This window comes from Crocuta crocuta, unplaced genomic scaffold (assembly GCF_008692635.1).
Source record: "Crocuta crocuta isolate KB4526 unplaced genomic scaffold, BGI_CrCroc_1.0 scaffold180, whole genome shotgun sequence".
In the NCBI taxonomy this organism is placed as follows: Eukaryota; Metazoa; Chordata; class Mammalia; order Carnivora; family Hyaenidae; genus Crocuta; species Crocuta crocuta.
Window position 1 is genome coordinate 5388567 of NW_027527549.1, and position 23455 is coordinate 5412021.

The following is a 23455-nucleotide window of genomic DNA, read 5'->3' on the forward strand; positions in this document are numbered from 1 at the left end:
CTTTCCTACTTTATAACTTTTCAGAAGCTTCTATTGGTATATCATCCTAGGTTTTCTCCCTTTAGCTCACAAGTTTAATTAGAAAGCTTTATATTTTAGTCTTACAGTGAGCTAATGAAATTCAATAGTGAATTTCTCATAACTAAATCTAGGATTCACTATAGGTTAGGCCCTTTGATACACATTAATTCTTTCCCAAAATTTGGGAACTTTGATCTATATACTTAAATTTAAACCATTAATTCCCTTCTTAATAACAATGACTTATGACTGCCTTGTGTTTATAAATAGTGGAAGAGTACCTTGCCAGGGATGGAAAGAAAGTCCTCTCACTTGTTATCTGAGTTAAGAAAATGTGGTTTCTCTAAGCCATCTTTAGAGGCTTACATTGAAAGAGATGAATGTCTTTTCTTCATGACTTCAAGAAAAAGGATTAGATGGTTTTCATTTCAATACCTGTTTTGTCTCAACACTCACATGACCTTGAGTGGAGAAGCTACCAGTCCCTTACCAATAAATATCCAAGTTCTAAAATGGAGAAGTTATGGAATCGAATGCAATTTGGAGAAGTTATTTAACCTTATCAACTATAATACAAAGAAAGGGAACTATATAATCTCTAAGGTGCCCTCTTGCTTTAAAATTCTATGACAACATGTGAATTCGCTTCCTAAAAACTTACCAAAAGTTGCTTTTTCTTTTGACGGTAATTTAGCACATAATATCAAGTGAAGTCATAACACACTAGGGAAAAATTAATCTTTCATATTCAGAAAATGAGATGTGTTTGGTTTTAATTTTATGGCTAAATTCAGGCCAATTCTTGTGTCTTCCAAACCCATTAATTCCTACAAGAACTCTGTCCATGGTGCTGATTATACAGATTACAGACTGAAGGCTCTGAAGACAGCAGTAGTTCTGAATCAACAAGATTACAGTCTGGGGTGTTAGAAGAAGTAGATGGTGACTAAGATCTTCTGAGCAAGAAAAAGAACAGAGTCATACAATACTAATATAACTAAGAAGATGGAAATTGAGATTAAAACTGAAAAGGACACTACAAAGGAAGGAAAATGTAGTGAAAAGGAAGAAACTGACTTGAGGAATGGGGAGAAGGTGAAAAAAATTCACAAAGGGAAAACTCTATTTGTATGTTTCTGAGTTGTTCCAGAATTACTTGAGCAGAGTTACATGTAGCAATATCAAAGGCTGAGGCAACCCAATACAGAAGCAATGAATAACTTTTCTAAACCTAAGCAAAGGGATATGACTAAAGAACAAACTGTATACGTATGCACTGGGAATATTTGGACAAATCCAGGTATCAAGTGAATTTGTGAAGGCAGAGATGGGGAAAAGAAAATATTGTAGAACAAATCATGAAATGAGGTCACAGGAGAGCTGTGAAAAAGGTGTTGGGGTAAACTGAATTCACTGAAGTGCAGGGAACAAGGGAATGATGTCAGAGACAAAAATGACTGGAAGACACAGACTCAACAGTAGTCAGTGAAAACCTGAAATAAAAACTGGAAAATCTTATAAGCAAACAAAAAAAATGTAATATTTCCCCCTCTCTCCAAACCACCCCCCTTGCCCAAAACTAAGAAGAATAAAGGGGTACCTGGGTGGTTTAGTTGGTTAAGGGGCTGAGTCTTGATTTCAGCTCAGTTCATGATCTCACAGTTTTGTGAGTTTGAGCCCCACATCAGTATAGAGCCTGCTTGGGATTCTCTTTCTCTCTCTCTCTCTCCCTCTCCCTCTCCTCTCTCCCTCTCACTCTCCCTCTCCTCTCTCCCTCTCCCTCTCCTCTCTCCCTCTCCCTCTCCTCTCTCCCTCTTCCCCTCTCCCTCCTCCACTCACATGTTCCCCCCCTTTCTGTCTCCCTTTTGAAATAAATAAACATTTTTTAAAAAGAAGAATAAAAAACTTTTTCCTTGAACTGATCTGGTTCCTCCTAAGTTGTAACATCTCAAAATATAAAACAGAAGTAGACTGAAAGCCAAGCAACAAAATAGAAATGGTATTGAAAATAATTTCCCTTCAGAGGTGCTTCTCCTAAGGTGCTTTTTAAAGGTTTTATTCACTACTAAACCTTAGAGAAGGAAGAAGGTTCTAAAGGAGAAATAAAATGAACAAGACGTCAGGTTCAGTTTGACTTCATGCTTTTGTGATGTCTTATTGCATTGGAACGTTTCTCTACATGCATTCAAATATTCTTTTACTTTAAATGCCAACATTCATGAGACAGCTTATGATCAATTGGGTGGGTCTTTTTGGTCCCCAGACTGGCTTTGAAAATATGAAAGCTGCATAATTGTTTTAACTTTAATTAACTATTCCTATATACTCAAAAACTTAGTCTAAATTTATTTTTAGTTAAATTATTCTCAGTTTTAATCCAAGGAGCAAAAATTACAACCATTTCTTGACAGTGCAGAATTATAAATAGGTAAGACCATTGTTTTAGAACCAGACAGATTTGTGTGAAATTCTGGAGCTTCTCTTTATTCCCATATGACCTTGGTCAAGTTATTAACTTCTTTAAGCCTTTTCATCCTCATCTATGTATGGGATTATAATATGTCAAAATAACATATGTTGAGTATCCAGCACAAAACAGATACATAAATATGGAAAACTGTAAGATGCCAATGAAGGAATAGCTTAATAAAAAGCATTTATTTTAAGAGAAACCGTATTTTAAAAACTTTTATCTTCCTACATAAATAGTTTTGCAAAAGTTTCCACCGGGTCACCATTCAAACTTTGTAAGAATTCCAAGCCAACAATAAAACATACAGATCAATAAGCAGGGCTCAGTCATGTACCAAGCTCAGTTCTTACCAAAAACAAATTTCTTATAAAAACATCTGGCTGCTTTAAATGCCTTAGAAGATGCAAGCTGTTGTTTGGGGAGCAAACTTTTTCTCTTGAAAACATTGGATGGTGAAGTTAATACTTGCTTTGGAAATCTACCGTTTGGCCCTTATGTACCATGGATCTCTGGTATGAGCTAAAATACATTTGGAGGCAGAAAATGTTTGGGAGCATAGAGGTGATTCAGAGGTTGGAATGGCCCTTGGAGGAAAATAGCAAAATCACAGTAAACACAAGATCACTTTACCAAGATGCAGAAAAGTGAGTACAAGTTGCTTTGGCTTTGCCAGTGTTCCCTACCACAAATAAGGAGAAAGAAAAATGTAACAGCTCCTACTGTTTTTACTCCATTCCTGGAAGCTGGTCATTCAAAGGACCTTGTCCTTACCTGCCTGCTTTGGTGATGATCATCTCGGTTCCAATGTCATGGAACCTCTTCCATAGGTCAGCACATTGTAGCTCCACCTGAATCTCTTCCATGGAAGACATGGCAGCAGGCACAGGGCCCGCAGCCCCAGGGCCCAGGTCAGTGTGAGTGTCAAAGGAGCAGGAAGTCCGCTCAGTGAGCACCTCAGAGTCTGAACCAGTGCTTTGCTCGGAATCTGCAAAATAAACAGTCAAGCCTTAGGTGAGAAACTGCAAAGCTGCCCCCCTGCCCATCATCCTAAAAGATGGGAGATTGGATGGGGGCATGGAGTAAGGGTGGGGTGGTGTGAACAAAAGGAGACTTAAAGCTGGGAAGCTCCAGCGCACAGCGTATTTTATTATTTTCTTTTTTATGGTTTGTTTTTGTGATTTATGACCATCTTTTAGGTTTCATGTTTCCAACATGACATCTGGCATTTTAGTAAGTTTTAGCAACAGTTGAAGAAAACTAGTCCACAACAGGCAATATAAAGAGTACCAATGTCAGCATGGTGAAGGGAATGAAGTCAAACTGAAACAACAGTAAAAATGCCAAATTAAAAAAAAAATAATTACAGACCACAGAGCTCCAAATCTAGATAATTTCACTTGGAGGGGAGGGAAGTTCAATGCCAACAGTAACATGTTCTTTAATTTCACACCACTCAGCATCACTGCCCATCAGGCAGTTATTTTTAAACACAGCCATTTTTTTCTCTTATTTATATATCCTGGCCATCAAAAGTAATGAAAAGTTGTTTGAGACCTTTAGAAGCACTTTGTCATATATTTGAGTGAATGGTTTTTCCTAAGAGTCCAATCAGGCCATTTTGGATGAAAAATGAAAAAAAAAAAAAGTCTGTTGTAAGGCAAGGATATACGCATATGGAAAAAGTTACCCAAGAAGGCGGTTGAAACAAAGGGAATAAATGAGTTCAGGAGACACCTTGATTGGTTTCTGAAGTATGAGCAGAGAGGAGGGGTGATCCAAACAGGAAGGCAGGATTGAGAGCAACCAAATAAAAAGCTGGCATGCTGTGCCAGATGGTCCTTTCTTCCTGTGTCTTCTGTACTCATGAAGGGGTTGCAGGCGGGGGGGCATGAAGAGTGATGGAGAAGGCTGGAGTCAGATTTACTAGGGAGTTTGCTATAATTTTTAAAGCTTTAAAGTCCCAATGCCAAGAATGGTATCTCCTAAGACTTTCCAAACTCAGATTAGCTGGTACAATCTTCTTAGGTCAAATACCACAAGCTAAGCCTGGGAACCTATTTCTCCAACCCACCCTTAACATCTAGGATTCTGACTGCTTCCTCTGTAAATAAACACATACACTGCTGTTGGAAACAGCAGTGTCTTAGTCTGACAACTGACTGTTCACTGATGTCAAAGGTCAAGGCCTCCTGGGCATCAGTCCTCGACATGAGCAGGATGAAGAAGGATGGGATAGAAAGTCAGACCACCTTGCGGCATCCTCACTTACCTGCAGCAGGTTTCTAGGCCTGTGAAAAACCATCCCATGAGACCCTGCCTTTTCTTTCCTTCTAGCCTGTTTCTCTCTCAAACCCACACAGCATTGCTGGCAAGAGTCTCCCACAATGCCGCTGGCACCCACAAGGAGCAAAGTGCCATTTCTCTCCATCCTCCTCAGGCCATCACCCTTCACTTCTGAAGACATTCAGGGTACTGCAGAACTGAACCAAGCTTTGGTTAGAGGAAACTCTGCCCCAAACCTAGTTTATCCCTGCTCACTAGTAAAGTCACCATCTTCACAAAAAAAAAAAGTTTTCTATCTAGGTTTTATATGTCTAAGCACATCATGTTACACTTGGAGGTAAACAGGTGCTAATTTTGATCTCCTTCAAGTACAGAAAAGTGGAGCTACTTATCTAAAACAGGAGCTGCTGCTGAGTGACAAATCTCTGCCCCCCACCCCCCGATTCTATATGCCTTTCCACTGCAGAGCCATCACATCATCTCACACACGCTGTCACACACAGTAATTCAGATCCCCCAAATCACAGATTCCCAAATCCCATCGTTTCTGTGATAATGCCAAGAGCTCCTCACTTATCACAAGTATTGTGAACTTTTAAAAAACGTCTCAGGGGCGCCTGGGTGGCTTAGTCGGTTAAGCGTCCGACTTTCACTTAGGTCATGATCTCGCAGTTCGTGGGTTTGAGCCCCGCGTCAGGCTCTGTGCTGACTGCCAGCTCAGAGCCTGGAGCCTATTTCAGAGTCTGTGTCTCCCTCTCTCTCTGACCCTCCTCTGCTCACACTGTCTCTCTCTCTCTCTCTCCTAGAAATAAATAAAAATATTAAAAACAAAAACAAAAGCAAAAAAATGCCTCAAAGCAAGAATTTTTTAAAAATAGGCTTGTCCTATCCTTGGGAACAAAGTGGTATGAAATCCCCTTACCACAACGTGCTCCAATTATGAATAAGTTGGTATTTTGGACATATGATATCTCTAATAAGTATTTAGCAAGAGGGAGGGGAGGGAAAGATACCACTGCACTAAACGATAACTTTTTAATGGTGGCCACATTGGAGTTTGGGATTGGAATGGGGCTATAGCTGGAGAATTAGGAAGCCAGAGACTCTGCTCTTATCTCCCTGTGTCATCTGGAATAAAATGGGAGCTCAAAGTGTAACATTAAATGAACTAATAAGTCACCTTGGACAAGTCACTTAACTACAATGGATCTATTTCCTTATCATGTATTTAGAAGGACTGAGCTGAAAACTTTTATAATCTCTTCCACCTCTAATGACTTGAAGAATGTCAGAATCCCTTCTAATGTAGCTTTCAGTGATAACTCAGGCTACCTCAATTAGAAGCATAAAATGAAAACTGCTTGGGCAAGACAAGTTAAGTGAGGAAAAAGACTAGGGGCTCAGATTATCACAGAAGTTAAAAAATTCAGTGGGTCTTCTGTTTATAGTTTCAATCAAATCAATCAATAAGCACCTATCAGCATGTGGCCCTATATGAGGTACCGTGTAGATAATTTGAAACAGAGCCCCAGACCTTGAGAAGTTTCCCACTTAGTGTTGATTAATTATGTGTTTATTGGGTGCTTACTATGTGCCCAGCACTGTGCTAGATTCTGGAAAATACCAAAGTATGGGACAGGGCTCCTCCTAAAGGTATTTACAGTACAAGTGGAAACTAAGCACATTCACACACAGTCAGAGACCAAGACAAATAGTACCAGGCAGTTTTCTGCCTTGCATGTCTCATAGGAATCCAGAAAAGAGGGGATCTGAGAGGGCTAGAACATCCCTGGGGAACTCATGCTTACTAGAAAAGAAATGGACAAGATGTGGAGACATAGGCAGTATTTGCCCATGAAGATAATTTTCAGATACATTATTTTTTTCAGAAATACTCTGTGCTCCTAATTATCACTCCCTCATAAAAGAGAGTCAAAGCGACTTTTATACACAGAATACAGGCACCAGCCCACATTTTCAATAATATAAATTAAGCTACCCTATAATACTCTTGAAACAGGAATCTCAGAGTAAAGATCAACGCCTTACATAAAAATAAAATTTAATTCTTTGTAAAATACACTCTAAATCATAGCTATATAAAATATTTAGGCTAACCACATCAGTTACTTTAGCTATTAATCAGAATGTAACTAAAATCAAGTTAATTAAGTCATGATTGTAAGAAATGCAGAACAGGTTATTTCAAATAGGGTCACCATGAAAATACAATCAGTCCTGTGATTATCAGAAAACACTTCCATGTTTTCAAGTTGTGTTTTTTTAATTCTCAGCAATTTGTGACTTCCCGCCTTCAAAAAATAACCATTAGGAATGCATTTGAATGACCTGGAAAGACTTCTTGGCTGTCAGATGTTTGTTATGGATGATATTTTAACAAGGGACATTTCAGCCAATCAGGAACCTAAATGATAATGTTATACCTAACTAAGGAAGTTAAAAAAGTCTTTGGTAGTTTACATGGAGCCAGTTACAAGTCACTGGAGAACATCATCTGATTTATACGGTCAAACTAACATATCTATTATCATCTAAAAAAATCCCTACAAAAGAGATTCTAATCATCAGATCATGGCGTCACTTGCTTTCTCTCTCTGACCTATTTCGTGTTGATAAAATGGATATTGTGACACTAAGTTCTCAGAGATGGTTGACTTTAGGGAAACAAATCACAAGAGCCTCTTGAAAGAACAAACTGTGGATTGACAGAGGAAGGTAGGTGGGAGATGGGCTAGATGGGAGATAGGTACTAGGGAGGGCACTTGTTGAAGTGCTGAATTCTACTCCTGAAACCAATATCTCATTGTATGTTAACTAACTAAAATTTAAATTAAAAAATAAATAAATAAAAAGCTTTCAGAAAAAAAGAAAGCTACAGCAAGTTCAATTCTCAATTCATGCAAAATAATAGCAATAATAAAATAGTTTAATTTACATTTTATACATTATTTAATATATCCTTCCATTTGATGAAATAGAAATGGCGTATTTTTATGTCCATTATCTAGATGAGGGACTTGAGGCTAAGAAAAATTTTAAAAAACCATAGCCTAGAAATTAGGTCTTCCGCCTCCTGATCCAATGATCAGGTCTCTCCCAAGATATTAGGTTCAACCCTGGCCAAAACAGCCAACAATTCTGAAACAACCCTCAACTAGTGTAACAATCCTTACAAATGAAATGGCTTAATATGCTTGATCCTGGCAAGTCACATGACTATTCTGGCCCTCATCTTCCTCAATCGTTTTAGCACAGCACATGCACATTTAATTAGAGGTGCTATAAAGTCCCTTTTAAGTCTACTGAATAATGGGTGGATTAGTAGTGCAGTTTAAAGATCACCAGGTCTAACAACAGCAACTCAACCATGATGAGTTGAGTTGGTTGACATGTATAGAAAATGCCTAAATCATGTGTATTTTGACTTCATATCAAAACCAGACATTATTAAAACATATGTCACAGTCTTCAAGGTGATTTTCATCTCCATTTAACTAATAATTTGAAGAACAGTTTATTACTAGTGAACAGAGCACATTTATTCCTGGGACTCCACTACTCACCATGCGTGGGGTCTTGGAAAGTCACTTTATTTCATGGAGGCTCAGTTTTCTTATCTTTACTATTTACTTACCTTTATCTATTAGTATTTCCTTATCTTTACTATTAGGATCTTGGGGAAGATATCCTCCTGCTTAGAAAATTATATTTATATCCTTATGATAACAGAAACTAATGATTCTGTTGATAACAGTGCCAGTGACTTTGGACAGTGAGATGAATATAAGCCCACAAAAGCTATCCCAACCAAAGAGTTAATGGTCAACATCTATTGCACATTTAGTATGCATCTGGTGCTCTGCTAAGACTTTATGTATATAACAAATTTAATGAAAGAAATCTAAGAGATATTATTATTAGCACCATCTTATATATTATTGATACCAAAATCTAGATTACATTAGCTCTGCCTCCCAAGGGTTGCAGGCATATGAGTCTATATTTAATTCCACTTTTATTTCACCAAACATTTCTGCTTTGTACAGATCAGGTTATATATTAATGGACCAAAACAGATGAGCTCTGAAGGAGCTCACGATCTGATGGGAAGGACACACAAATTGTTAAAGAAGACTGATTAGTAGGTGTCCCAACAATATGGGAGTAAGGAATCAAGGAGCATTGAAAAGCAAGCAAGTCAATAATTTAGGATCAAGAAGATTTCACAAGGTGATATTTGAGAATAGACTTGAAATAGAAGTTCAATATGAGCACACAAAGAAATTAGGAGATGGAATTTAAGGTAGTTAGAACAGCATGAGTAAGGACTTGTCATTTTTGGAGAATTACAAGCACACTGCTAGGGCCAGAGCTTAAACTACATAAGAGAAGAGGGGAGATGAGATAAGAGATAAAGGTGGAAAGTCAGGCTCAATTCAAATTCAAATAAATAAATATTTATTTAACATTTACTATGTGCCAGTCACTCTTCTAGATTCTTGAGACATTGGGGGGGGGGGGGCGCAGAGGAATCTCTGGCCACATAGAGTTTATATTCCAGAAGGAACTTGGGTCTCATAATATGGAGCTTAGACTTTGTTTTCTTCATACCAAAGTCTTCTTTCAAATGAAAATGATGGTAGTTCTGTCTCCCCTTCCAGACTATGAATTCCACAAGCTGAGTTTAATGTTTTGCCACATCTTCTATATGAATGATGTAGAACAGCCTGTTTTCATGGTGGGAAATGGATAACTGAAGATGGCTATAGGTCAGATAAGAGATGTAGAATGTTCTGAGATTAGATGTACAGTGCCACTTCCATTAACCTGGACTTCAGCTATCATGTTTTACTCCAAAGAGGAAAATAGTTTGAAACAAAGGAGAAAGACACAACCCAGATGATAATCAAACATTTTTTTTCCTGCCAATAACTGGGACATGACTATATTGAGTGGCACTTCCTATCTGATATTGGTGGGGCCGTCACTCTTTGGTCTATTTCCTAAATCCTGAAGCCTCCAAAACCAAGACTCCCACAGCCATCCAAGGGTTCTCATTCATACCAGGGCAGGCAGCACTCTCTGCACCATGCTCAAGTAAATTTCTATTTCTAGAGGACCAGTACAGTTGAAATTGGTTTTGGAATGTCAGATTTTATCAGGTAGCTTAGCAAAATCTGGTGATGAAATTTTTCACAGAGTAATTCTAAATATGGCAGAAGCAGAGCCTTTGGCACTGACCTGAGTACGGACTGAGCCCAAATTTGATACCCAGTCCAGAGCTTCATGGGAATGAACTATAACCCAGGTTGGATTAAACTAAAATTATGATGATAGCAAACACTCAAATGAGCCCGTTAGATGACTTTGGTGATGGAATGAAGTCTCTGAGCTCTCCATGCCCTCCAAGTTCTATTTGGGAAAAGGAGGAGGTAACCTGAAGCCTGCAATTCCCATGCCAATAAGCCAATTAAGGAGACCAAAAGCACATTATCTCTCAGCTGCCTAAAGCACTCTCCACCTGACAACCAGCATCTCACTCAGTGATACACAGAACCAGAGGCAAGGACCCAAAGTCATCCCTAAGAATTCAGCCTTTTACAGAGGCTTTGCAAAGAAGTGGGCAGTAATTTTTATATTTATTTCTTGTTGATCAGATGAAGGCTCAATGTCATGAAAGTTTCAGCCTCTAATGCTCCAGCATACTTTGAAGATGGAAGCAAAAGGGGAAGAGAAGTTATAAGCACTACACTAGATACTTCATATACATTATTTCATGCAATTTTCATAGAAAACTCTATGAATGAGCACTACTGTTGCCATTTTACAAATGAGGAAACTGAGGCTTGGCCAGATTGAGAGGCCTTCTCACATTATATAATAGGTGTCACAGTGCGATCTGGGTTAGCCTGACACTAGGGTTGACATTCTTTGCACCGTACGCTATTTCCCCATTTTCAGAATGAGCCCTTACAGGTAGGTGCTTCCCACACTGAACTTGGAAATGCAGAGCTAATGTTCAGGCTCCTCAGTCAGAAGATAGCTCTATGGAAACTAAAACATTGTCAGTTCTTTTGGGAGAGGAGAAAATTCAAGCCAAGGCCAGACGAGACTTTTCCTTTCTCAGTAGAGGGACAGCTGTGTTCAGGAATATTTGAGGTGTCTGCACCAACTTAACATTATTAAATAAGTAAGTACAAGTACAAAAGGCCCCCTTTTGTTGTATTTTACTTCCTATCCCCAGTTCCTCCTCTGGGGAAAACATCCAAAGGTGACAGTTCACTGAAGATCACTGTCAATGTCAAATCACTCTTTCATTCTAGCTTAGACCATAAGCAAAACAACATTAGAAGGTACTTGGAAAATGTACAGACTTTGAGAAATGTGTAATGACAGTATTGAGAGACAAGAAAAAGCAGCTGAGGTAGTTCTTACTCGTGCAGAATTTGGTTAATTTAGGCTTAACTCAGGTCATAGTTCACAGCCCAAAAGTTTTTGATAGTCCTAAATGGATATCTGTATTTGAGGAGAATTCATCTGGTAACAATAAAGCATTTATAAACAATAAAGTATCAAATGAACATATAAGATTAGATGCCAATGATCAAGTTAATCAGGAAGACCAAGAAAAAATAAAGACAAATATGGGTCTTGGGTTTTCTAGAACAGTCCTAATTCCAAATATCTTATTTAATTCTTCCTATAAAATTAAAAATTTTGAGATTGAATTTTAAATTCAATTGAATTGAATTTTGGTTCAGAAAATACTCCTGATGGAAAGCACAGAAGATGCATAAGGGGAATAATAAAAAATTGGTTAGAAGCCACATGGCAATATTCAATCTAAATAGCTCTTCTACCAGAGGTCCTCCAAAAGTTGATCCTAATTGACTGGGTGGTCTTCAAGACTTACCAGTCAATTTTGGGCCAGCAGCTGTCAACACAGGTCCCTCCTTGAGGCTCTTGGCATTTTTTTCTGGGTTAAGTGACACATTCACTCATCCCCAAGCCACTGCTTATTTGCTCTTTGCAACCACAACTACTTTGAACCGCCCACCACCACCCAGGTCACTGCCATAGCACCATCAGACATCTGCCTGATGGCCTTTTTAATTTCTATGAAGTGAGAAGGAGGCCTTTCTCCATAGGCCCTAGAAGACCTTGCTTTATACCTTGTTAGGATATTTTCACTGAGCACCAATAAGTAAACATATTCATGCTAATCCACTAAACGGGAAGAAGTAAGGAGCTAATTTCCAAGCAGTAAGTATAATCTAACTATGACTTCCAGAAACAGTGCCTTGGAGATGGCAATTTCAAACATGTAAGTAGGTTAGACATTTGTGTACAAAATTCCCTTCAAAATATACACAAGCTACACTAAGTTTAAAACCCAACATCAGGGCGCCTGGTGGCTCAGTCAGTTAAGCATCTGACTTCAACTCAGGTCATGATCTCACAGTTCGTGGGTTTGAGTCCCGTGTCGGGCTCTGTGCTGACAGCTAGCTCAGAGCCTGGAGCCTGTTTCAGATTCTGTGTCTCCCTCTCTCTCTGACCCTCTCCTGCTCATGCTGTCTTTCTCTCTCTCTCAGAAATAAATAAAAAATAAATTTTTAAATAAATAAAATTTTTTTTTAAAACCCAGTATATCATGCCGAACATAGGGAACCATCTCGTTTACTGAATGTAAGAGAGCTACATGGCTGGCAATCATGTAACAATCTCCCCAGTAATCTTCTAAATCCATCCATTCAATAAATCATTTATTTATTCTGTAAATAATTATTGATTAACAAGCTTGAACCTCACAGTGTGCTAGGTACTATGAGGGGCACAAAACTGAATAAAACATGATCTCAGTTTTCAGGAACATACAAAATCACTCAGGAGACAGGACGGGTCAATATATAATCTAATAAAAGTAGAATAGTGAAAATCCAAGAGGCATTGAGCACACTGGGGACTAGACTTTGGAAATCAAAAGACTGAATTCTAAAGTTCACCTCTTCCTTTTCAACTGCCTAATCTTGAACAAGTCACTTAACCTCTTGAAGCCTTAATTTTATCATTTATAAAATGAGGATATCATTAGTACCTCCTGTGTGAAATTTTCATGAACGATTAACAGAGTATGTGTGCATGTTTATGTCAATACATTATCAATAGTAAAGGGGATAGAGAAATGTTAATTTTCATGTGCTACATCTAAGAGTAGTATCAACAAAATGCTATGGAAGTTTAGAGGTGAGAAGAAACCCTTCCAGCCCAGTGGTCTTTTCTGGGCCTATTGAAAAGATGTTTGCAAGATTAAAAGGAAGAAATAGGGAAAGGAGGAGAAGGATCTTCCAGGAAAAGGGAACTTCAAGGCACAAGCATGGCAGTAAAGTCTACCAGACAGCTTAGAGAACAGCAAGTAATTCTGCCTTAGAAATCTTGTATTCTCAGCACCTGGTACAGTGCCTGGCACATGCTAGGCACTCAATAAATGTTAGTTTTATTGAATAAGTGAATGAATGAAATCCTGTATGTTTAGCAAGGCAAGAGAAGAGAGGTGACAGTAGACTGCTCTCTGGGACAGTAGACTGAAGGTGAGATGAAGAATCTTGAACACTATTCATCTTCTGATCTTCTTCAGGAGACCAAATATCTCTGGTAATGAGGTGTCTTCATTAAATGCCATGTTCCCAATCTCAACAGGGTCATGTCTACATAGAACCTAAACGATTGGAACCCCACCCACTTCTCCTTCCATGACTGAGTTGTGTTAAACTGATTGAGAAGATCAGACCTGAAGCCTTTGCCAGGCTTCAAATGAGTTCAGGAAATTTAGTCACTTCGATGAGTAGTGCTCCCAGCCAAGCATCAGAAAAATTCTCAGATACTAACTCTCCTCCACAGGAACTCAAGAAGAGTAGGTGTCTGTGGTCATGAGGATAAAATGGGGAAAAGGTTAAAGCCTTCAAGTGCTAGAGTTAGTGACGCTGAGCTAGAAGTAGTTGGCACATAGGCCTCTCCTTCAGAAACAGAGTAAGTCCTGCCTTTAGGAACAGAGTGGCTCTTGCAGCCTCCACACCCCCCATTCAGCAGGTCTCTGCTGCCTGCAGTAAAGCAGGGTTTCCAGAGATGCTGCCAGAAAGGGAATAAAAAACAGTCCCTCTTTAGAATCACATAGACCCAAGGGCACCTGGGTGGCTCAGTCGGTTGAGTGTCTGACTTTGGCTCAGGTCATGATCTCACAGCTTGAGAGTTCAAGCCTTTAGTCGAACCTGTGCTGACAATTCAGAGCCTAGAGCCTGCTTCAGATTCTGTGTCTCCCTCTCTCTGCCCCTCCCCTGCTCATGCTCTGTCTCTTGCTCTCTCAAATAAATAAACATTACAAATTTTTAAAAAATCACATAGACCCAGATGTATGAGTTTGAGCAAGCGACTTAACCTTTCTAGGCCAATTTCCTCATCTAAAATAGAGATGTCAATAACCCTCAGCAAAGCTTCTAGCACACAGCAGGAGTATATTAAATGTTAGTTCCTTCCATCATTTGGAAAGGGGAGTGACCACAAGGGTTAGATGTTTCCCCAATCACTCCCTGTCCATATCTGAGAGAGAGAAAGAAGGTCTGTGTTCTCTTAAATGGAGAAAAGCAAATCCAAATAAAGAAAATATAAAATGTAGAACAGGAAAAGATCACATAGTGAAGAAAATAATTCGGGGCCCAGAGCTGAAACTATCAAATAGTTTGATAGTTTGACTAGTGTTAGAAGACATAATGGAAAAGCAGAAGGAAAGAGAACAAAGAAACAGTGAAAATATCAGTGAAGAAAGCATCCTTTTGTGTGGGTCTGCTTACATGATACCCTCCTGGTCCACAATGGCTGCCACACTACCGAGAGGGGAAATGAACTAGAATCTGAAAGAAGAGACAACAGGGAATATCACGGGGCAAAGAGGTATGCTGGACCTTCAGTAAGGAAATGGGGCTGGGGAAGCCAACTCTAGCCTTGAGCAGAGAAGCATAGAGATCAACCTTGGCTGGAGGAGCCATCCAAGGGCACTGTTCCATGAGAAGGGGGAAACACAAGAAAGAGCAGGGAGGCTGAAGCGTCCCCTGACTCCAAAGTAACACCCTCGGCAAGAGCACTCGTCCTCTTCTCAGGATAAGGGAAACACACACGGAGGAGGGAGAAAAGATCTAGAGCCTGAGGGAATCTCCTAGGGGGCATGAGGATGGGGTCTAAGAGCCATGCACTATAACCCTATCACTGAGACTCAGCCGAGGTAACCTGCCCAGAGCCACCCCCACGGAAGTACCAGAGAGAAGAAAAATACCAACCGGTGTCTTACTCCAAAGCTTGAACTTATCCACCGTGTCACACAATCTTCAGAAACCCTAAAACCAAATGCCTGGACAAGAGAAAAGAATCTACTTTTGGGGGTACAGGGCAAGTGCTGAGGGGGAAAGGAGCACCCTGGATTCATCATGTTTGTAGCATTGTCTTTATATTTACAACTCATCAACCCCAGCTGGACATGCTTTCAACACTTGGAATCCCATCCTCACACCCCAAGTCCCCGGAGCCCTCCAGGAAAAGCCCCCCTCTTGTCTTCTCTGGTCTTTTTTTCTCCTCTAAGGCCCTCCCCAGAAGAGAAAGAGATGTCAAAGGATGCTGACCCCAGGGAAGATTTTTGGTGGTGGCCAAGAAGAGGGTGGGGCAAGGTAAGGGATTGCCTAACACTGTCCTCGGTGTAGCGGCTGATTTGGGAATCCCAAAGTCAACATGTTATTCCTAACTCCGTTACTGACTCCTTGAGTCATCTTGCCTGGATCACTGACCTCCACTCATTCCTCAGCCAACACCTTGGCTACACCATGCCTCTGTTTTCCCCCAGGCCTACCTACCTTGGTAAGAATGACTCTTGAAGAGACAGTGTCCTCCAAGTATGTCAGCAATTCAGAAACTGACAGCTTCTAAAATAGCTGGTGTGTCGCCGGGTGCCTGTCGCTTTCTGAAAGAGCAGTGGTGTCATCGAGGCAGCAGGATTTCCTTGCCAAAGTTGCTCCTACCCTCCTGCCCATAAGGCTCTGTACTGCCTCTCCCTGTCCCAGCCCAGGAAGGCTTGGAGCCCAGGGGCCGTGGCATTTAAGCTGTCAGAGTTCCCACTGCAAAGCCCGTGGGAGTGCCAGGCCAGCATCTGTCATGATGACCCAGCCTGAACTGTATTTAGAAGCCTCGGACATGGCACCGTGTCCCAGCCCATCTCAGAGTGACAGGAGATTTCCTGAGCACCTGGGTTTGTGATTCCCTCCAGGGAATGGGGGTCAAAATGACTTTCCTAATGGCCTGCTTCCTCCTCAGGAGGCTTCTCTTCTGCTGGTGGTCTTTCTCAGAGACTCAACCTCCATCAATGCTATCAACTCATGCGATTTTAAAAATCCAGACTTTTTATAAAACTTATAAGAATGTTAGAGGAAAGAGAGAATAATGGAAAAATCTTTCAGAAAAGGGGTTTAGTGCTCTGTCTGTGGACTATTCTTACAAAGATAAATTTCCCTGCAATTACATCCTGGGGGTGCACAGAATCTACCAGATATTGCCAGGGAACAGGGAGAGCCTGCCTATCACCCTTGACTTCTTGGGGGGACAGTACATAATAATTCATTTCAGCTTCCTACAGTTTCTATGCCTATCTTGAAAGTAGCCTACTGGTGTCCAAAAAAAAAAAAAAAGGTAAGTTATTCTCCTTTAGTGTTTACAAGAAACAAACAAAAAACAACTCTTTTATTTACACTTCAATCTAATCCCCACCCACGCAGGTAGACTGATAATTGGATAACACTAATTGGGTGGGCTGTCCGTTTTGAGGGTTACTGCACACAGAGCAGGTCTAGTCCTCAACTCTGCTAGAGTGCAGGAGAAAGAAAGCCTTCTTCTCTATTGACCCTGAACTCTGCACCAGTGTCCCTGACCAGAGTCCCATGGAGATACCCTGTCATTTAAAAGGCAACAGTGTTTGGCCTCTCCCCATTTCTGGGCAGGGACCCAATGCTCAAAGAATGCAGTTTTAGGATCATGGTATCTAATCCATTCAAGGATTATTCTCCCCCCTACTGTTCAGATGGGTGTGTTAATCATCACCTCCCTTTGTTCTGTAATAAATTCAGTCCTGGCTAATTCCAAGCCTCTATGCATCACTGGAGTTTAAAGATGGCGTTTTGACAGGTCAGATACTTAGAATCAATAGACCACCAACCCGTCAAAAATCCTAAGTAGTTTTAGAAACATATGGAAGTAATTTTTTCTCCCAGAATTCACAAGTTTGGAGGATGAGATCTTACTGATGGCGTGTGGGCTGTTGTATACATTAAAATATTATTTTATATACCATATTCTACATGTAATCAAAATTGATTTTACGGTGAAGGCAGATTTTCCTTACTATACCAATATCACATGTGTCATCAGATACAAATTACGGTGGAGTAACACTACACAGCATCTTTAAAAGAACCAATAAAAAACTTAGATAAAATTATAAGTGAATGTGGGGGCACCTGGCTGGCTCAGTTGGTAGAGCATGCAACTCTTGATCTTGGGGTTGTAAGTTCAAGGCCAATGTTGGGCATAGAGCTTACTTAAATATATATATGTATATATATGAACGTGCAATGACTACAGATGTAAAATACAAATGTTATCAGCTAGGGAACTTCATAGAAATCAGAATATTTTGTGTGACACTGGCTGTATATCTACATTTTAATTATAACCGTCTCAACTGCATGCAGTGAATCATTCTATAAAGGAAAAATTATTTCATAAAATATTAATTTCTAATTTTTTTCAACAAAGAGGATATTAACCTAATGTCAGTGGCTGGGCTTTGGCAGTTTATCTGACCTAAAGTTGTGTCAAAGTTGCAAGAACTTGCATTTGTCTAGGAAGAGAATGTATGTATGTATTTATGGGATTCTCAAAGCAATCTATGACTTTAACAGCACAAGGACCACTGGTTTGATAGGCTTCCTTCAAGTGGGGAAAACATCCATCTTCAAGGTCTTCTGCTATAATACAAAGCATGTCCTCTTAAGCAGATATTTCCAACAAGAAAAGTATTCAACAAAATGTAACCCAGAACAATAGTGGTACATCTTCCCAAAAACATATTCCTTACAAAGTGACCGTTTTTCTCTATGAGTGTTACACTTTCTCTGTATGATTTCTTGTTTCTCATATATCTGCGTTTTAACCACATACACGTGCATGTATAACTTTTTAAAATTATAGCGCATATCCAATCATTTGGGGGAGTTCGGGGGATTAAGAATTATCTTTAAGAAGGGGCGCCTGGGTGGCTCAGTCGGTTGAGCATCCAACTCTTGATTGTGGCTCAGGCCATCATCCTGGGGTCGTGGGATCGAGCTCCATCAGCATGGAGTCTGCTTAGGATTCTCCCTCTCTCTCCCTCTGCCCCTCACCTCTACTCTCTCTCTCTAAAATTAAAAAATGTATGTATCTTTAAGTGAATGTTGATGGGGCTTTTTCTTCAGCCTTGCCACATTTACTCATCCATACTCCCTTGCTGCCCTTCTCCGCCTCTCAGAAAACCCTCAGTGACACAGACACCCAGGGTCACCAGGCTGTTTCTCCTTGTGTGTGTTTGGCCCTGTGGGACACACAATCTGGCCCCTCCGCAGGGATGGGCTCCAGACTGGTGGTTCCCACACCTCAGAAGAAACCCTCCTCCCTGCCCTCACCCCGCACCCCTCACCCTGCGTCCTCTAGGGCAGGGCCTGCACCTGTCCCCAGAGCCAAGAGGCAGCTCCTCAGGGAACGCGAGTAGGTAACACTGCCCGCAGGACTGCCAAGGCTTTCCTAAAGGCCACGGCAACCGAGCCTGCCCACGAGAACATTTTGGTGAGCTCAGTTTGTTTGCTGCTGAGAACCTCCTTGCCCTCATGGTCTATTTTTACCAGGCTGTGACGTGGAAGGACTCTCTGCCACCGACGTGAATGATAAACAGAGTAAACTCTCCATTATCTATCATTATGTGGTGAAAGGAACTGGGGGTCCAGAACCAGAAGGCAGAAGCATGTGCCCTGGTTCTGACCTTGGTCTGATCTTGAGGAAGCCATTTCCATCCCTCTGAGTCTCAGCTGAGGCATCTGGGGAAAGTGGATAAGGAATCCCATGCGATGAGTCTTCAGCAGGGTTAAATAATTGTAGACGAAAGCACTTTATCAACTGTCAAGTGCCTTCACAATAGAAGTCATCTACATGACATTTAATCACTTAACCCACAGAGATTTCTCCCTATGCTCTAAACACCATGTGAAACCCACGCTTACTTTTCCATACCCATTAAAGACAGGAAACTGAGGCTCATAAGCAAAGAGGTGACATGAGAAGGTCTGCTGGCTGGGAGCCTGCCCTCTCCCTACAACCCCCCCAACTCCCACACGTTGTGCACTTAACTTACTCTTTTACTGAACAACTACTGCCTCGCATTAAAACGGAGATGATAATCCCCTGCTCCGTGAGGCAAACATCTAGACAAAATGCCCTCCCCAGCGTCTCGTTCCATGCCCCATGATTGTGCTAGATCTGAGCAAGATCTCAGGGAACCTGCTGGTGGGGTGAGGACTAAGTCCCAGGTCTGCTGACCAATGGGTCCTACCATATCATTGCGGCCACCGTTCCTGAGCCACAACACCTGCCCAATGCCCCAGGGATGACCGGAGCCTGATAAGATCCTGACAAGATGCTGAATTATCAATGAGAAACCACAGTACAGGCAGCGTCTCTCCCACACTACATGCAGTTTACTATATTCCAATTCTCTGTTAATCAGAGTATGTTGTACTTTTCACTGATCAAGAAAAATAGCCCTTTCCCTAATGGGGGCAGGCAGGCAACTATCTTTAAATTATCAGATTACAGTATATTCCAGGAGATCTGTTCCATCATACACCTCTTTAGATGGAGATCACTAGGCTAATAGGATAGTTCTTGTAGCCAAATGGCTTTATTTTTTAAATTGTTTAAGTTTATTTTGATGGAAAGAGAGCACATAAGCAGGGGAGGGGTGGAGAGAGAGGGGGAGAGAGAATCCCAAGCAGGTTCCATGTTGCCAGCACAGAGCCAGATGCAGGACTTGAACCCGCAAACCATGAGATCATGACCTGAGCCAAAATCAAGAGCCACACGTTTAACTGACTGAGCCACCCAGGCGCCCTTGTAACCAAATTGCTTCAATTGTTATCAGTGACAGGAGACTTTGTTCATTCCAGTGACAAAATGTTTTTGTGGATTTCACGGGATTCCCAGACCTGCAGCAGAACGGGTCTTCTGCTCCCTTAGTGTGAAGTGAAGGCCAGTCCCAGGGAGACTTCAGGTTTTCCATAAAGCTACTCAGCCTCTCCAAGGTCCAAGGTTCCCATCTCTCTTCTCCGTGGGCTTCAGTGTAGCTCTTCTCTCAAAGCATACCTCACTTCTGTGCCCCACCGAGTCACTTTGGTGGCAGGACGCAACACCGTTTACAACTCTGCAGGGAAATGCCTCACGAAGGAGGCTGCTGTTGATTCTCATTCCTCAAAAGAACCTTCTGGAGCATGCTGCTTGTTGCCACAGAAGAAGTGACTTCTCTTCCCTCCAGAAAGATCCTACTCTGGTCTGAGTCGGGGTTACACTCTGGATTCAGTTCTCACAAAACCATTGATTGCTTGGGATGGATATCCAGCTAACTTAGTCTTCAGAAGGGAAAATGTGACATGTTTTTTTTTTCATGCTCTTAAACTAAACTATCTGTGAAAGACCCCCTTCTTGTCATGAGTTATCATTTAATTATGAGCCCTTGTGGTCCATGATAAAATATATCCTCTTAGGCACAGAGGGAAAATGAGCTTTAACACAGATGTCAACTCTGGTCATTTGATGGTGACAGTCAAGAGCACAGAACGAAGGAGACCCCATCCAAGCTCAAAGGGAAGAGTACCAGATCGATTAGCAATGTCTGCCAGGGGCGCAGACTAGAGAATAGCAGCCTACATGTTACACACTCACTATTATATGAGTGCAGAAACCTTTCCCAGGTTTCTACTAAAATGGTGTCATGTGTGAATCAGCACACTGTCCCTCTTACCTGCTTTAAGGGGATAAAGGCTATTGTGTTATTGTTCATACTTTGTGCCATTCTTTCCAAGGGGACGGGATTTTCTGGAAGCAGCAGACAGGCCACTAATCTCCCCCCTCCAGCAATAAGATCATCGTGTTAGCAAGCTTCCTCTGACCTGCCACAGTTGTGGTTTTAATGGAGAACTAATGTCTTCATCAGTATCTGTGCTATTTCACACTTCATTTCCTTCCCCAACTCTTGGATGGAAACCATCCGGTCCTGGTGATTTACTTTGTGTGAGTTTCTTTCAAGTGAGCCTCCTTCTTGAGGGATGCCATGCAAGCATTTTCAGGGTTCCAGCTGGGGAGCACCCAGCCTCGAAACATCAGTGTGTGATCAAGTCATTCAAGAAAGCCAAAGGCCTTGGCAGGGACCTCGCGGTAAGGCCCTTAGCCGTGGCCTTGGAGGCTGAAGGTAACAGAGGCAGCTGCAACTTCTTCTGCTTCTCAGGCAGCCCTGGCTCAGGGGCATGAGGTGGTCCAGATTTCCAGGACCCGGAGAACGAGGAGCAGACTGGAGGAAAACACAGATGCTTCCACACTGCGGTCCACAATTCAGGCCTCTCTGTCTCGCTCAGCGAGGTTCACAAAATCTCCCAACAGCCTCCAGGCAAGAATGGTCTTCAACTTCTTTTCTACGCCCTATGGTTATAGCAATCAGCTAGCTCAGATTCTCTAAGACAGTCCTAATTTTAAATATTCCATTCCATTCCATACCATTGTATTCCTTGCAATACATTTGTATTTAAAACAGACAGATAGGGGATAACATCCTAATACCTGGCTTGAAAAGCCATCCCTCAGGGTAAGTACACAACACAATACTTCACACAATAAAATACTTCACGTTTAATTTGGTATACTCTGGCCAAATGGCACAACTAACAGGTGTGAGTGGGGAGGGTAAAGGGAAAAGGGTCACAACTTCAAAATAACTTTAAAGGGCTGCTGTCATAGGACAGACACGGGAAGTGCCTGTAGCCTTGGATGCTGGGCACACACAGCTGGTGAAGGAGAGACCCCTCTCCAGCTTCACCAGGCAAGGCCAGTCTGACTTGCTCTCCACTTGCTCTTCACAAAAAAGGACTGGGGATGAAGGACCCAAGATGAAGCTGGCTAATGCAGAGCCGGGACCCACTGGCCTGAAGAGGGCCTCTCTCTCCATGCAGCCTCGGGGCAGAAACCCACGTGATGTGGTCTCATTTGTGGCCTTCAACGTAGTTTAAGGAGGCCAGAGCCATGCTGGACCTCTGAAGAATCTGCCACAGCTGCATCGGAAAGAAAACGCACAAGCGCATTCCCTCAGGGCAAACTGTCTGAGCCTGAGGCCTTTCCATAGAAGCCTGCTTCAGGGGCACCGGTCTGAGCTGTGTGACCTCTGATATGGTTTTGCTGTTACTATTTGGGTTTTTTTTTTTAAAGGAGTATCTGATACTTGTATCTCAAGAACTACGAGCCTGCCCTTCACTATTCTCCCAACAGGTAAGCTTTCAGCAGAATACCAGACAGAGTTCAAACACTATTGCCAAGAAGAATAAGAAAGAACAGCTTCATTTCCTCAAAGCCTGCTGGTGTGAAAGCACCATGTGCTCCACTGGAGAAGGGGAGGGGAGGGGGGCGGTCATTCTCAACATCAGCGTGCGTGACCTTGGACCTTCGCTGAATGAGGCAGTCAAAACAGGAAGGCCCAGCATGTCACTGTGGCACTCGGGAGGAGAGCTAGCATCTATGCCAGCCAACAAGACAGCATCCATGTGCAATTTTCACACTATGACACATGTAAACTTAAGAACGGGCAGGATCATGACACTGTTCAGATGTTACCTAGCTATAGACAATAAATATAGAATATTCCAGAAAACACATGACTAGGGGGGGAAACACATTGGTAATATCATAAAACATCTCGTTTGGAATAGATTTCCTTGACAGCAGACAAATTCTCCTTACCCAAAGACCAGAAATGCCCAAATTCCAGCTGTCAGAGGACAGAGTGATGGGGAGGGAGTTTATATCTCCACTGTCAGAGACACTGTCCCTCATGGACTTGGTATTCTAAGTTCTTAGTAGAGCCCTACATCGACTTCCGTGGAGTTCCACACACAGTCCACTGCTCACAGGCAATCCCCTGGAATACAAATCAAGGGCATCTCTGCGCTAAGGAAGGAAGAGTACCGTTCCCCCTTCTCCCAGTTGGAGAAAGGTCCCCAGAGGGGTTCTGAGTAACAATACCAACAGTCATTGGCTCAGAGCCTGGGGCAGGAGATNTATTCTAAGTTCTTAGTAGAGCCCTACATCGACTTCCGTGGAGTTCCACACACAGTCCACTGCTCACAGGCAATCCCCTGGAATACAAATCAAGGGCATCTCTGCGCTAAGGAAGGAAGAGTACCGTTCCCCCTTCTCCCAGTTGGAGAAAGGTCCCCAGAGGGGTTCTGAGTAACAATACCAACAGTCATTGGCTCAGAGCCTGGGGCAGGAGATCTGCGG

General features: G+C 41.8%; 1 protein-coding gene across 1 annotated transcript in view; it reads right to left on the minus strand.

Moving 5' to 3' along the window:
* The window catches only part of TBX15 (T-box transcription factor 15), a 102107-nt gene that overhangs the window by 41627 nt on the left and 37025 nt on the right, over positions 1–23455 (minus strand). Inside the window, exon 2 of the mRNA XM_077768039.1 lies at positions 3266–3479. Coding sequence (XP_077624165.1) covers positions 3266–3479 — 214 coding nt within the window. The remainder of the gene's footprint in view (positions 1–3265; positions 3480–23455) is intronic.